We start from the raw sequence: 15,357 nt of genomic DNA, 5'->3' as shown, positions 1-15,357 counted from the left end.
AAAAAGCAACAAATGTGCGAGGTTAGAGAGAAAGGAGCACAGAGATGGTGGGCCAAATGTCAGTGTAATAATACTGCAATAATCTCACTCTGACATTCCTATTCCGTGTGCCACATTGTTCTGTTAATTCCTTATCCGCTCTAAGAGCATTAGTTGCATGCGTGCTCGTTTGGGTGGGCAGGCGGGTGAAGAGGAGGGTGGAAAGGAGGAAGAGGAAGGTAGGGAGCACTGGTGATGGTGATGGTGCTAGGCTGGTGCCCTCACTGGTCACTTTAAGGGCCAGTAGCTCAAGCAGTATCAGAGCTCTGCAGTGATGCAATCGAGACTGGAAGCAGGTTCACAAAAGGAGGTCTGATAGAGACAGGTTGCTTGGGTCAGAGGGTCCTTTAGGCACTTTCGGAAAGCTGTGGTCGCAAAGGGTTATATAGTATAGGCCTTTAGGAATATGGGTAATACCTACTCAAAAGAGCCCAAATGGGCAATCTCCCCTGAAGATAGCAACCCCATTTTTATCTGCTACATCAAACAAAAGAAAAATGGAATGATGGCTCCCATCCATGCTAACTGTTTTATTGTTATGCTCTTAAGATCAATTGACCCTTAATTACGTATGTTCCTTGGGCTGCCTCTGTATTCTAGAGGTAAGGTTTGGATGGATGGGAAGGTAATGGGCTAGTCACCTGCTTACATGTCCCCTACCAAAAAACACACCCAGCAGAGCCATGTAATATCTCAGCACATTCAGTATCCTCACTGCCAAATCAGTAGCTTTTCACAAGGAGCTCTGTTCCATGCCTTTTGTAAGTTTAAGTGCATCACGGTTTAGTCGCTTTCCACAGATGACTGGAGATCACTTCCTTTTACAACAACTACGCTGCATCAGTGCTGTAAAACTACTTGCACATGTAGACATTAGGCTTACCATTCTTAAGCATCTGAGCTAGAATAAAACAAAGAAATGAAGATGCTGGAGACCCGAAATAAAAACAGAAATTGCTGGCAAAACTCAGCAGGTTTGGCAGTTTCTAAGAGGAGTTAACATTTCAAATCAAATGACTCTTCTGCCATTCTGAAGAGTTACCAGACTCGGGACACCAGACTTACTGAGTTTCACCAGCAATTTTTGTTTTTGAAACAATACATACCAATGAGAGAGGCTCGTGGCTTACTCATTACAGATCAAATTACAAAATATCGCATTAACAAAAAATGCAAATGTTTAAAAACAGTCTCTTCAGCAATGAAAGACATCAAAAATAGAAATGAAAGCATCCGCTATAATTTCAGGAAAGCTATTAAGATAATGGTCTTATTGGCAGGATAAAATACCAAACATGGATGTAATGTGGCTATGAAAAGCACTGCTCAGACCTTTATTCAGCAGTGTTGTGTATCAGTTTAGTCACTTGATCACAGGAAATATTGTACTGCCCTTGAGACTGCAGAGATGATGATTATATGATTCTTTCTCACTCACTCACTCTCCACACCTGACACAGCTGCACACTGTTCCGCATTCTTAAGCCAATTTCTTATCCCTAACAAGTTACAAGCTCTGAAACATTCTCTAATGAGAAACATTTGAGAGTGTTGATAATATTTTTCTTTGAAAATATGTGTCAGAGAGAGTCATAGAGATGTACAGCATGGAAACAGAGCCTTCGGTCCAACTCATCCATGCCAACCAGATATCCCAATCTAATCTAGTCCCATTTGCCCGCAATTGGTCCATATCGCTCTAAGCCCTTTCTATTCATATACCCATCGAGATGTCTTTCAAATGCTGTAATTATACCAGCCTTCACCACTTCGTCTGGCAGTTTATTCCACACACGTACCACCCTTTGCATGAAACGTTGTCCCTTAGGTCTCTTTTATATTTTTCCCCTCTCACCCTAAACTTATGCCCTCTAGTCTGGACTCCCCCAACCTAGGGAAAAGACCTTGTCTATTTACCTTATCCATGCCCCTCATGATTATATAAACCTCTACAAGGTCACCCCCTCAGCCTCCAACGCTACAGGGAAAACAGCCCCAGCCTGTTCAGCCTTTCCCTATAGCTCAAATCCTCCAACCCTGGCAACATGCTTGTAAATCTTTTCTGAACCCTTTCAAATTTCACAAGATCCTTCCAATAGAAGGGAAACCAGATTTGTACACAATATTCCAAAGTGGCCTAACCAATGTCCTGTACAGCTGCACCATGAGATTTGATGATAATATAATTGAGGTTTTCAGGAGTACAAAAGAAACCAACAACTTTGCTATTTCTGTTTATATTTCTTACGTTCTTATGACAAGATCACCAGATAACTAAAGTGCATAGTGAATTTTCAGTAAATTACAAATTAAGTTAGAAGTACTAAGAGGAGCGATGCTAAAAAGAAAACTGATGAAAGCACACAGCCCTTTCATAATATATTCCATCGACTTTCTTTCCACTGACTTCAGATACCACCAAAGAGAAAGTCATCTCCAATTTAATGCTCTCAAACTGGTGATTTTTAATGATAAAGAATATCACTATAATTGTTAATTTTTTAATGAAAAAGGCACATATCTATGGGCATTACAATGTGAATCAGCAAGTAGCAACTCTTTTGGTCAGTAGATAGTCCAATATGGGAAGCCATGCTCCAGGTTTTCTGTATGTTCTGTAGTAAGGAAACTCCAACAAAGCAGTCTCTTGCAGCTCAATTATAAAGAAGCCAGCTATTTGTTGTAAATAAGGTTATCCAGATGACAAGAAAATGTGTTTCAAAGTGTTTCAATGCAGAGACTGATCTGCATATAAAAGTGGTTTGGTAGTACTCCTTCAAACCAAAAGCACATTTATAAGAAAGCTTTTCTAAGTCCTAGTAGCAAACATTATCAATGATGCATGCTGCTGCATATCAAAGATGGTCATTGATCAAGACGGTTCCTTCCAATTGCAAATATGTTGGCTGTAATATTGGATAAGGGAAATATATCCTTTTACCCATGCTTGATGCAGACATTAGGACCTTTGCACATTTACTCAGAGAAATTGATCCTAAAAATTGTCTGCAGTAAAGGTAAATAACCAGATCTAAAGCCCTTCCAAACTCTTTCCACACTAACAGCTCCCACCTCGCTCCCCGCACTGCCACTCCATCACTAACTATATTGCCAATCCAAATATCCTCTCTGCTCTAAGCTGAACCAAATATTGAATCCACAGACTGATTCCAAAGATAATGAAGCTTTTTGTCATCTTAATCTCTGGGGATGAGATTTGTGCTAGGAAACCAATATCTGAATAACCTCAGGACATCTTCAGTTACAGGCATCATAAATGTGCAAAAAACAACCAAGAAGTCCAACCAATCCTAAAGAAGAGACAGGACCCATAGCCTAACTGAAAGGTAAATAGGGAAAGGGAAATTATATATCTAATCAAGACAGGGAGAGTAATTGACAAGAAATGTAAGCAGCCTAAATATAAACCAAAAGGGAAAGGCAGCAGAGGAAAAAATAAAGTAAGGAACAGCATTATGACAAGCAAATAAAGTTTGTAGAACAGGATTCTTAAAAAAAGTGGTTAAATGTGAAGTGAGAGGAAATTAAAATGAGTTAAAGTGCCTGTACAGCAATGTATAATGCCCATAATACACCAGGAGGCACTGGTGCATTGGGAAGAACCATAGATTATAGTATGAATTACTGAGACAGTGACAGAAAATCAGAACTGAGACAGAAACATGACAAGATACAACATATCAAGCAAAGATAAATAGGGAAGTGGAACAGCAGCATCTATTAGGGATAAAACAATGACAGTAGGAAAAATGCCATCAGCAGGAGAAATACAAAACCCAAATGGAGATTAAAAAAAAGATTAATCACAACAAAGTGCAGACAACCAACAGCAGCTGGGAAGTTAAGGTCGAAATATGCTGATGTTTTGGGGAATTGAGTCAAGAACATTGAATAATCAACTTTGGGCATTTCAACTACTCTGATATTCATTCAAAAGTATTAGGGAAAAGGCATAAAATGATTGTAGGGATTTCAATGTGTTTAACTTTTTTTAAATGTAATATAAAAAGCCTAAAAACGTGGAATTTATTATTGGGATTTTGATTGGTGAACAAACCAGAGTGGCAAGAAGAATTATAAGGTAGGGGAACAGTTAAACAACAGGGGCCATAACACAATATGCTTGAAGATATTACATGATAAAAATCAAGCTAATAGATCAGGGAAAAAAATCTGAGCTTGAGAGATTGGGAAAAAATCTTGGGAAGATAAAAAAAAAGTCAACAATACTGGTGAACAATACAAGACACCATGAAATGTTCAACAGAGTGCAGAAAAATAAATACCCTAAAAGGAAAGAAAAAAATAAACAAACACCAACATTGCACCACATGTCCATGTTCACAGAGAGACTTACAGCAATATGCAATGTCATGGAGGAGCATTTTAAAACCTTCACAAGAATAAATTAAAGAATGGGCAGAAAACATGCCACAATGAGAACAATTCAAGCAAGAAATGAAGTAGTGGAATTATCACCACTCCAAGGTGAACCTCTGAAAGCAAAATAGCTATAAAAGGTAGTTAGCAGGGTTATCAAAATTACTTACAAATACTCCTGATAAAATGACATAAATACAATGCTGTTCCTTACTTTATTTTTTTCCTCTGCTGTTTTTCCCTTTTGGTTTATATTTAGGCTGCTTACATTTCTTGTCAATTACTCTCCCTGTCTTACTTGATTAGATATATAATTTCCATTTCCCTATTTACCTTTCTGTTAGGCGATGGGTCCTATCTCTTGTTTAGGATTGGTTGGACTTCCTGATTTGTGGGCAAAAGATCAGCAAGGCGGCCTTTGTGTGGAGCCGCAGAAAATGGGAGAGATACTGTTGGAATATTGTGTGCAATTCTAGTCTCATTTCTATTGGAAAGATGTTGTGAAACTTGAAAGGATTCAGAAAAGATTTACAGGATGTTGCCAGTATTGGAGGATTTGAGCTATCGGGAGAGCTGAACAGGCTGGGGCTGTTTTCCCTGGAGGGTTGGACGCTGAGGGGTAACTTTATAGAGGTTTACAACATCACGAGGGGCATGGATTGGATAAATAGACAAAGTCTTTTCCCTGGGATCGGGGAGTCCAGAACTACAGGGCATGGGTTTAGGGTGAGAGGGGAAAGATATAAAAGAGACTTACGGGGCAACTGTTTCACACAGAGGGTGATACGTGTATGGAATGAGCTGCCAGAGGAAGTGGTGGAGGCTGGTACAATTGCAACATTTAAGAGGCATTTGGATGGGTATATGACTCTATGATTACCATTTGTAAAAAAATCTTCAGATGGCTTTATTCAAGCAATTTTTTTTGTGAGAGGGTAAAGAGGCTTAGCAGCAGCAGGAGGAGGATGGTCGATATTGGTTCTGTAGATGCAAGTTCAAGGTACTGTGCTTAATGATAAACCTTTGATTGGTCTGTCAACCAGATCTAGGTGTGCGCAAGCGTGTGCATGTGTTCAGGAGTACTCAGCATTGAAACATCCTCTTAATTGGTTCCAGGGCCAGTGACGACATCTTTGTGTCTGGACAGTACAGCAGAAACATTCAACCTGTGAATTGTTTCTCAGAAAACACCTCATTCTCCAATTGGAGAATTCAGAAGGGAAGATCATTTGAGACAGCTGGTTACTCTTTCTCAGCAAACATTTTTACTGATAGGAAATAAGAAAAATAAAAACATCTTCAGAATACTGAAATGATTACTCCTCAACCTGTTAATGAAAGGTCGAGAATCAGTGTGTCCACATCCTCAAACTCAGAGTCAAAAAGAACCAGAGACATATTGAAGGTTGGAAGAACTGTGCTTTGCCGATTTCTTTTGGTCCTACCTCACCAATTGTCCCGTCCATGTGTATGTTTGAATGTGTATAGGAATATGTTTTCAAAAGTAAAATTTAAGTTGCAGAGGTGTACAAGTTCCTGCCAGTTTAAAAACAATTGGTTAGCAATAAATGGCTGTTTTGTTTTTAAAGAACTGAAACTTGAGTATTTTCTTTTAACCTGGTTCATCAGTCGGGTAAATGGGGACTTGGAGGTTTGATTAAATCTTTTCATATTTGTACCAACCCAGGGAAAGATTTTTCATGCCATAATTCACTCTTTCTCTTCAGAACGTTCTCCAGCCACTCAGCAAAAGCTTAGACCCAAACACCAGGAGACAACATTCCATCTGAGTGTCAGGCCTGTAGCTGCAGAAAGCTGATCTGTTTCTCTTATGATAGAATTCTCCCACCACTGTGCTGTCGCACTCTCGATCCTTGATTTGTCCTTCAGATCAAATGCAGCTCATGGAGCCATAGACCTGGATGCTGCTGCGTTCCAAAAGAAACCATTTCCCCAGATGTATCCAAAACAGATAATCTGTTAGAGGGGTGATGGCTCTGGGAAACTCTGCATTACCTGCCTGGTGCTTTTACTTCATCTAGTGGTTATCAATTCCTTTTGCCTGTGTACTCTTGACTCGCAGTGTCACCACCGTGGGCTTTTGAGAATGGCCCACACAGGGTCCAGGTGATACTCCAATTCCAGAATGTGGATTTAATAACAGGACCATTGAGCATATTGTAATTACCTGTTGCATTATTCATAGTCAGTTGGCAAAATAATAAATAATTAGAGAGTCATCGAGTCATAGAGATCAACAGCATGGAAACAGAACCTTCGGTCCAACTTGTCCATGCCGACCAGATATCCCAACCCAATCTAGCCCCACCTGCTAGCACCTGGCCTATATCCCTCCAAACCCTTCCTATTCATATACCCACCTAAATGCCTCTTAAATGTTGTAATTGTACCAGCCTCCACCACATCCTCTGGCAGCTCATTCCATACACATACCACCCTCTGCATGAAAGAGTTGCCCCTTAGGTCTCTTTTATATCTTTCCCCTCTCACCCTAAACCTATGCCCTCTAGTTCTGGACTCTCTTTCCAATACGAAGGAGACCAGAAATGCACGCAATATTCCAACAGTGGCTTAACCAATGTCCTGTACAGCCATAACATGACCTCCCAACTCCTGTACTCAATACTCTGACCAATAAAGGAAAGCATACCAGACGCCTTCTTCACTATCCTATCTACCTGCGACTCCACTTTCAAGGAGCTATGAACCTGCACTCCAAGGTCTCCTTGTTCAGCAACACTCCCTAGGACCTTGCTTTTGTATTTAACAGGGACATCACCTTGAACAGTGAGCCATATGATAATTGCATTAAATATAAAACAGGGAACAAATCAAATCAAACTCAAAATAATTAAAATCCTTGGTCCAGCTGAATTATACTGTACATTTTAAAAGTCTATAAGGGAAAGAGATTTGGCAGAAGAAATTCTATATTTCTTTAATGTGTTAGAAAAAGGTATGTTGGAAGAGAACTGGTGCAGCTAATTTAATTCTTACACTTAACAAGGTGGAAAGAACGCGCCCAAAGAATTATAGATCAGTGAACTTGATATTGGTGCTATGAAAGCTAATGGATTCCTTACTGAAGGAGAGATCAAACATAAAATCTATGAAATAACACATAATAATGAATAATTAACCAGGACTTTAAAAGTGAATAATCTTGGTTGGTCAACATTACTAAATTATTTTGAGGAAACAACAGAATAGCACTGCTACCTCACAGCACCAGGGGCCCGGGTTTGATTCCACTCTCAGGCTGCCGTCTGTGTGGATTTTGCACGTTCTCCCAGTGTCTGTGTTTCCGCTGGGTGCTCCGGTTTCCTCCCACAATCCAAAAGATGTGCAAGTTGCTGGATTGGCCATGCTAAATTGCTCATTGTGTTCAGGAGTGTGCAGGATAGTTGCATTAGCCATGGGAAATGTAGGGTTACAGGGAAAGGGTAGAGAGATGGATCTGGGTGGGATGCTCTTTGGCAGGTCGGTGTGGACTTCTTGGGTTGAATGGCCTGTTTCCACACTGTAGGGATTCTACGGAAAAGTCTATGGACTGACCTCCAACAACCACAACAATCTTCCTTTCAGCAAGGTTCAGAAGAATTTTCACTTGAATATCATTGACTCCAGCTTTGTACAAATTCCTCGAGGCCAGATTCAGTTAAATGCTACTTTGATGTAATGGGCAGTCACTCCACCTCACTTCTGGAGTCTAGTTATTTTGTTTAAGCTTGGACCAAGACTGTAATGAGATCAGGAGCTGAATAGCCCTGGCAGAATTCAAACTGCGAGTTAGTGAGATTTGTTTCCTTTACAAGTATCATTTAATAGCACTATCAACGACCTCTTCCATTACTGTGCTGATGATCAAGAGTAGACTGATGGGATGACAAGTGGTTGGGTTGGGTTGGGTTTGTCTTGCTTCTAATGAACACAGCATTACTGGATAATTTTCCACATTGTCACGTAGATGTCATTGTTGTAGTATTCATGAACATCAACGCCAGGCAATAACCATCTCCACAAAGAGACAATCTAACTACTGCCCTTTGACATTTAGTGGGGTATTCATCACCGAGTGCCCACTACCAGCATCCTGGGCTTACCATTGACCAGAAACTCAAGTGGATTCACAAAATAAATACAGATTTGAAAGGCTCTTATGGCACAGTGATAGTGTCCCTATCTCTAAACCAGAAGGCATTGGTCCAAGTCCCACCTGCTCCCAAGATGTGTCATAATAGGCCTGAGTAGGTTCATTGAATATATCTAAATACAGATTCGACAATAGCGGTCCAGAGGCTAGGAATCCGTCAGCTGGTAATTCACCTTCTGACTTCTGAAAACCATGGAAATATGAAATACTCTCCACTTGCCTAGATGAATGATGCTCCAACAACACAAGATGCTTGACACCATCCAGGATAAAACAGCTCATTAGATTGGCAGCACATCCACAAACATCCACTCCCTCCATCAGGAGTTGCAACAGTACGTACTACCTACAAAACATTCTGCAGAAATTCATAGAGCCTTACACAGCACCTTCCAAACCCATGATCACTACCATCTAGAAGAACAAGCACAGCTATATGGGAACACCAACACCTATAAAGCTACTCCCCTTCCAGACTTGGAAATATATTTCCATTCCTTCAGTACCATCAGGTCAAAATCCTGGAATTCCATTTGTAATATCATTGAGAGTCTACTTTCGGTGCACAGATTGCAGAAGGTCAAGAAAGTAGCTCACCACCACCTTCTCAAGGGCAACTTGGGATGGAAAATGAAATACTGGTTCAGCCAGCAACCCATGTGTGAATTACAAAAAAAACCGTATTGGAATAGCTCAGTTGGATGCACAGCAAGTTTCGGAGCACACGTCTTCAGCACTATTGCCGGAATGTTGTCATGGTCCATAGCCTTTGCAGTATCAAGTGCTGTCAGCTGAGTTTTGCTATCACATGGTGTGAATCAAATTGACTGAAGACTGGTACATGTGATACTGGAAATTTCAGAAAAAAAGCCAAGATGGTTTGTTGACCTCTGGCCGAAAATGGATGCAAATGCTTCAGCTTTGTATTTTACACTCATCTTCTGGAGATTGTCGTTAAGGACAAGAATATTTGTGGAGCCTTCTCCTTAGAAGAGTTGTTTAATTGTCCACCTCCATTCATGACAGCAAAGCTTATTTGATCCATTCGCAAAGGATAACAACACTGCCTACTGCATGTTGCTTTTGTTATTTGACATACAAGTAGTACTTTGTTGTAGCTTCAGCAAGTTGTTACCTCCTTTTCAGGGGGTTTGGTGCTATTTCTGGGACATGCACTGTTGGTTGAACCAAATCAGTAATGGTAGTGTGAAGGCAGGCTGGGCAACTATGTTACATATTCTGTTTGGGCAGGCTCAGAAAGTGCCAATGGTTATTGCAAGAGCACCGGCTGAGCTGGAACCCAGCCAGCTATTCATAATGGAACAGCTATCACAACAAGAACTTTCTGCTTAAATGACAGGTCCGTTATCCATTTCAAAGCACAGGCCTTGTTAATAAACAACTAGCTGTCTTTCTTTACAAGAAAATCCCAACTAATCGATATTAAAAACATAACAATAGCAAACCTTTAAAACTTCTCTTTTCACATTTAAGTAATGGAAAAAGCGCCATCAAGTTAACTAATGTATTGCATCTGAATAACAATACTACTGGCCAACTTAAGGGTCGATTCACCTTTGCAAGATGGATTCCTGTGATGAATTATAGACTAAACAGGTTATCGTGATGGCAGCAGTTTGTAAAAGGATTCCTCATAGACAGTGAAAGAAAGCCTCTGAACATCAAATGAGCATGAGCAGATTAGTCAACTTGATTTTACCAATTATATCCTAGGAAGTCAAGTGTGTCTACCATTCCTCCTCCAATTGACAGGTTAGTGTTTTGGTCAGCACCATGAACAATCACATGGCTTGAGAGATGAAAGTCACTGTAAAGGTTATGAGCTAGAATTCCTCTACATGAAGGCAGGTTGGGCCAGCAAAGATAGACACACCAGTTTCTTCAGCCTGAAGATTTCCACAGCAGAGCAAATAGCATGATTTTAAGGATGGTTGAGTGATTATTGCCAGACTGTCTCTACCCAGTTCTGAGGACTCCCAAAAATTCACATTTTGCTTCATCCCCATTCTCTTTAATTCACCATATAAGTGGTTAAGAGACAGTCACACGATGCTTCCATCCTCTCAGGGACAGGGTATGAAGATCCAAGACTTTATTTTTCCATGCCTCTATTCTGCGTGTCATAAATGTTGGGCTGCTTCGTAGAGACACATTTGTGGCATTGCTGAAGTAGTTTTTGCTTTTCATCTTTGACTATGTATAGCAATGATACCCATAGCAAATCGCCATAAGTACAAAAAAATGTGAGCCTATGAGGGTGCACATTAAAATGCCACACCACATAGCGACAGTTGAAGGTGTCAGAATATTGTACTTACCTTAGAGAATGTTCCCAACTGCTCAGCAGACTTTCCTTCTCCTGACACTCCCATCCTGACAAGCCTACTTCTACACAGCTTCTAAAATCCTGCATCATCAGATGAAGATGTGTAGCAGAAGACCCCATTTCATTCCTCCCTCTCTATTTAAAGTGTTGGACCAATCTCTGTATGCTTGTAGTAGCATTTTACACATTTTACATATTCCTGACCCACCACAAACACCAGAGGATATTGCACATGTGCAGGAAAATCAGAATCCCTTCAACAAACAAACATGGCCAATTGCACGCCAAAACTGATTCTGTATCCAGGTGAAAGTTCAGCCCTTGGCCTTTCTGTAAAAGTCCCATTAAAAAGTTACGTGCTGCTCAATGACCTAAGTTGAGTTTTAACAATATATTGTGTTCATACTTATTGCTAAATAACTGTACTTGCCATGAAAGAGCAAACTAGTATCTACTAAAGGGAATTTTCTCCATAATGATAAAACATCAAATATATACAACTTTCTGATATTGCATTCAAACTTAATCTCCTGTACATGTCTCGATCATCTACTTTACTATCCATAAAATTTTAAACTTAAAAGTGAAAGGATTCTCAAAGTTTCATTTCATGGCTTGTTGCCTGTGCAATTAAATCAATATGATTGGCTGCTTGATGGCAGTACTGCTACTGGATGACTGGAATACGCAGTGGCTTGGTATCAGGAACAAATTACCTTTGGGAAAAGATAGTCTGCTTCACCGAGATCTCTAAATCTTTGTAAGTTGATTTCTTTGATAACAACTGAAAGCACCCTGCATTTTACACTCAGGGTGAAGCAATCTAATGCATAAAAGCTTCCAGAATCAACACTTTTTACACAAGCTCTTCAATAAATTAAATTCTACTTACAGTTAAACCAACTCCAATGAAAACACATATCATTCCAACAGTAACATATGCACAGCAACGCCTTCGAGGCAATGCACTGCCAACAGATGATCTAAAAGGAAACCAAAATAAAGAGCAGATTATGTTGTATCTGCAGTGCTAACCCAGCAGAAAGTTATCACCATGTTGTGGCGGTGAAGTAAAGAAAGAGGAACAATTTGAATACATAATGACTCCTTTTTATAAAATTACAATTCTAACAGTTGAGGTGCCCATTGATAATGCACAGTCAATACACAGTATAGCCCAAATGGCATTTAACAATGTTGTCTTCTGTGAGGATATAACACCATTTAATAGAGTGAATGGTAATTCTTCCTTCCTGGCATCATTACACTGTTGTTGATAATTAAGGACGTACTCAAAGATCACAGTCAATCTTATAATCAATTGCCAAATGGCACATTAACTCAAGCATGATAGTCACTCAACTTCTCTTTCAAGTGCTTGACCTTTGTAATGAACATAGGTATGTCAACAACACTGCAAGTTCAAACTGTAATGCATCACCATCCCACCTAGATTAAATTTTAAATGAAACTGTCAATCCATGCAATTTTGTCTTGGCACGAACACATTATCCAATTTAGCTTCTATTTCTCCAATATTGAGCACAAAACAGAGCCTTAAATCACATACATAACAATACTAAGCTAAGTGCTCTGTTTCACTGTGAAGTAATGCATACAATCTCTAACATGATGAAATTAACATTTCATAATTAGATTCGATTCCCTACAATATGAAAACAGGCCCTTCAGCCGAACAAGTCCACACAACCCTCTGAAGAGTAGCCTACCCAAATCCTTTCCCCCACCTTACATTTACCCCTGACTAATGCACCTAACACTATGGGCAATTTAGCACTGCCAATTCACCTAACCTCCACACCTTTGGATTGTGGGAGGAAACCGGAGCAAACCCACACGGACATGGGGAGAATGTGCAAACTCCACACAGACAGTCACCCAAGGTAGGAATTAAACCTGGATCCCTGGCGCTGCAAGGCAGCAGTGCTAACCACTGAGCCACCGTGACACAACGGTAGTGCAGAGACGAATAGGCTGCAACTCTCTTTCACAAAAAGCACGCAAACAGTCTTTGAATTTTTTTTTAAAAAGGTAGACGAGATAGATTTTTGAAAATCTAGAAGATGAAAGATTTATAGAAGGTTGGAGTTGATATTACAATTAGATCAGCCATTATTTTACTGAATGTCAAAGCAACTTTGAGGAGCTAAATAGCCTACTCTTGATCCGAATCTGTATGTTCTTATGTTCACTCCCAAGTAGACAGTGATGAATTGCCTTCTTGAACCATTGCAGTGCATTTGAAGTTAGTGCACTCATTTAGCTGTTAGGGAGTGTGTTGCAGGATAATTCTGAAACAGACATTATTCTGAACAGAATGCACAGTAAATAATTTCTCTTACACGTTGTAACATAGTTAACCACAATCACTCATATTTGATGGCTGGCAAATATGAAAGTGCTGCTGGCTTCAATGGATGCAAAGAGATGCAACTTCCATCATTTCAGGTTGCTCTTCTCAGAAGAGCAAGCAACTTATTTGGTAATTAGGTACAATGCTGCATCCCACACCTCTGACCATGAAACAGACATAGGTAAACAGAGATTGATAACTGCACAGTTATCTAAACTATGCTCACCCTCAGCTCTTTGTGATATGCATACATAGCCATGTACTGCTACAATCTGTTACCTGCAACTGGTTTCACATTTACTGCATTGGCAATCACAGCCTTTACACACTAATTATTGTTTGATGATACAAAGCTTGAATATTGTTGAAGAGAGAGAAATATATTGTCAAAGCATTTCCAACCATTGCACTTATCAGGTCAAACACAAAAATGCAGAATACAGCGGAAAGAGTGTTACCAGGTTGATTGATTTTTTTATTCACAAAATAACCCATTGCTGACTGGACTAGCACTTACTGCACATCTCTACATCATTACCCTGGAGAAGACAGTGATGATGAGCTGCCTTCTTGAAGAACTACAGTCCTAAGTTGTAAGTACACCCACAATGCCATTAGGGAAAGAGTTCTAGATTTTAACCCAGTGACAGTGAAGGAACAACACCACACAGGATGGTGTACCTTGTGCTTCTCCCGTGTATCTGTTGCACTTGTACTTCGTGACGATGCTGCTCCTTTAACAAGATTATGCTGTTCTTGCCTTTGTTTTCCCCAGAGACGTCAAAAGAGCAGTGATTCTGAAAGGTCTGGGTTTAACTATTTGAGAATGTATTCAAGGCTTTAAAAAAACACTTGTACAATGAAAGGGGAGTGGCCAGTTCTCCCAGTTCAGCTTTTCTCTGGTTTGATTTGGTTTTGGCAGGCTGGCTGTTCACTGAAAGCAGGCAGTCAGTTGTGAAGCTGCTGGACCCAAAGAAGCAGGTCCATGCTGATCCTCCCCATCTCTCTGACATCTCTCTTCCTGTTTGAATCTTTTCCTTTTTTTGGGAAAGGGGTATTTAAGGGGATTATTGCAAGTATTACGTTGGGATAATCTGTGGGGTTTTTGGATAGGTTAAGTTACTTTATATTCTTTTGTTTGTGTTTCATTCAGTAATCTTGTAAATAAATTGTTTTATTTAAAACTAACTGGTACAGTTGAGGACAGAAGCGAGTCAAACAGTCAGTGCAGGCATGGACAAGGTAGGACTAATAAATTAAACTGTATTTGTTTCAATGCAAGGGGCCTAACAGGGAAGGCAGATGAACTCAAGGCATGGTTAAGAACGTGGAACTGGGAGAAATAGCAATTACAGAAACATAGCTCAGGGATGAGTGCACTGGCGCCACCTCGTGCTCCCGCGAGGAGGTTGAGCAATTCATCAACTTCACTAACACCCTGACCTTAAATTTACCTGGACCATCTCTGACACCTCCCTCCCCTTCCTGGACCTTCCCATCTCCATTAATGACGACCGACTTGACACCGACATTTTTTTTTTTTTACAAACCCACCGTCTCCCACAGCTACCTGGATTACACCTCTTCCCACCCTACCTCCTGCAAAAATGCCATCCCGTATTCCCAATTCCTCTGCTTCCGCCGTATCTGCTCCCAGGAGGACCAGTTCCACCACAGAACACACCAGATGGCCTCCTCCTTTAGAGACCGCAATTTCCCTTCCCACGTGGTTAAAGATGCCCTCCAACGCATCTTGTCCACATCCCGCATCTCCGCCCTCAAACCCCACCCCTGCAACCGTAACAAGGACAGAACTCCCCTGGTGCTCACCATCCACCCTACCAACTTTCGCATAAACCACATCATCTGATGACATTTCCGCCACCACCAAACGGACCCCACCAACAGGGATATATTTCCCTCCCCACCCCTTTCCGCAAAGACTGTTCCGTCCATGACTGCCTAGTCAGGTCTTCGCCCCCCCAGCAACCCCCAGATATTTACACACGATCAAGGTTAGGG

At 40.6% G+C, this 15,357-nt stretch overlaps 1 protein-coding gene across 1 annotated transcript in view; it reads right to left on the bottom strand.

Annotated features, from left to right (window-relative positions):
- The window catches only part of pip4p2 (phosphatidylinositol-4,5-bisphosphate 4-phosphatase 2), an 87,263-nt gene that overhangs the window by 4,876 nt on the left and 67,030 nt on the right, over positions 1-15,357 (bottom strand). Inside the window, exon 6 of the mRNA XM_043688103.1 lies at positions 11,854-11,944. Coding sequence (XP_043544038.1) covers positions 11,854-11,944 — 91 coding nt within the window. The remainder of the gene's footprint in view (positions 1-11,853; positions 11,945-15,357) is intronic.

Source organism: Chiloscyllium plagiosum, chromosome 4, assembly GCF_004010195.1.
Source record: "Chiloscyllium plagiosum isolate BGI_BamShark_2017 chromosome 4, ASM401019v2, whole genome shotgun sequence".
NCBI classification, from domain to species: Eukaryota; Metazoa; Chordata; class Chondrichthyes; order Orectolobiformes; family Hemiscylliidae; genus Chiloscyllium; species Chiloscyllium plagiosum.
Note: the sequence above shows the minus strand (reverse complement) of the source record. Positions and strands in the feature narration are given on the sequence as shown.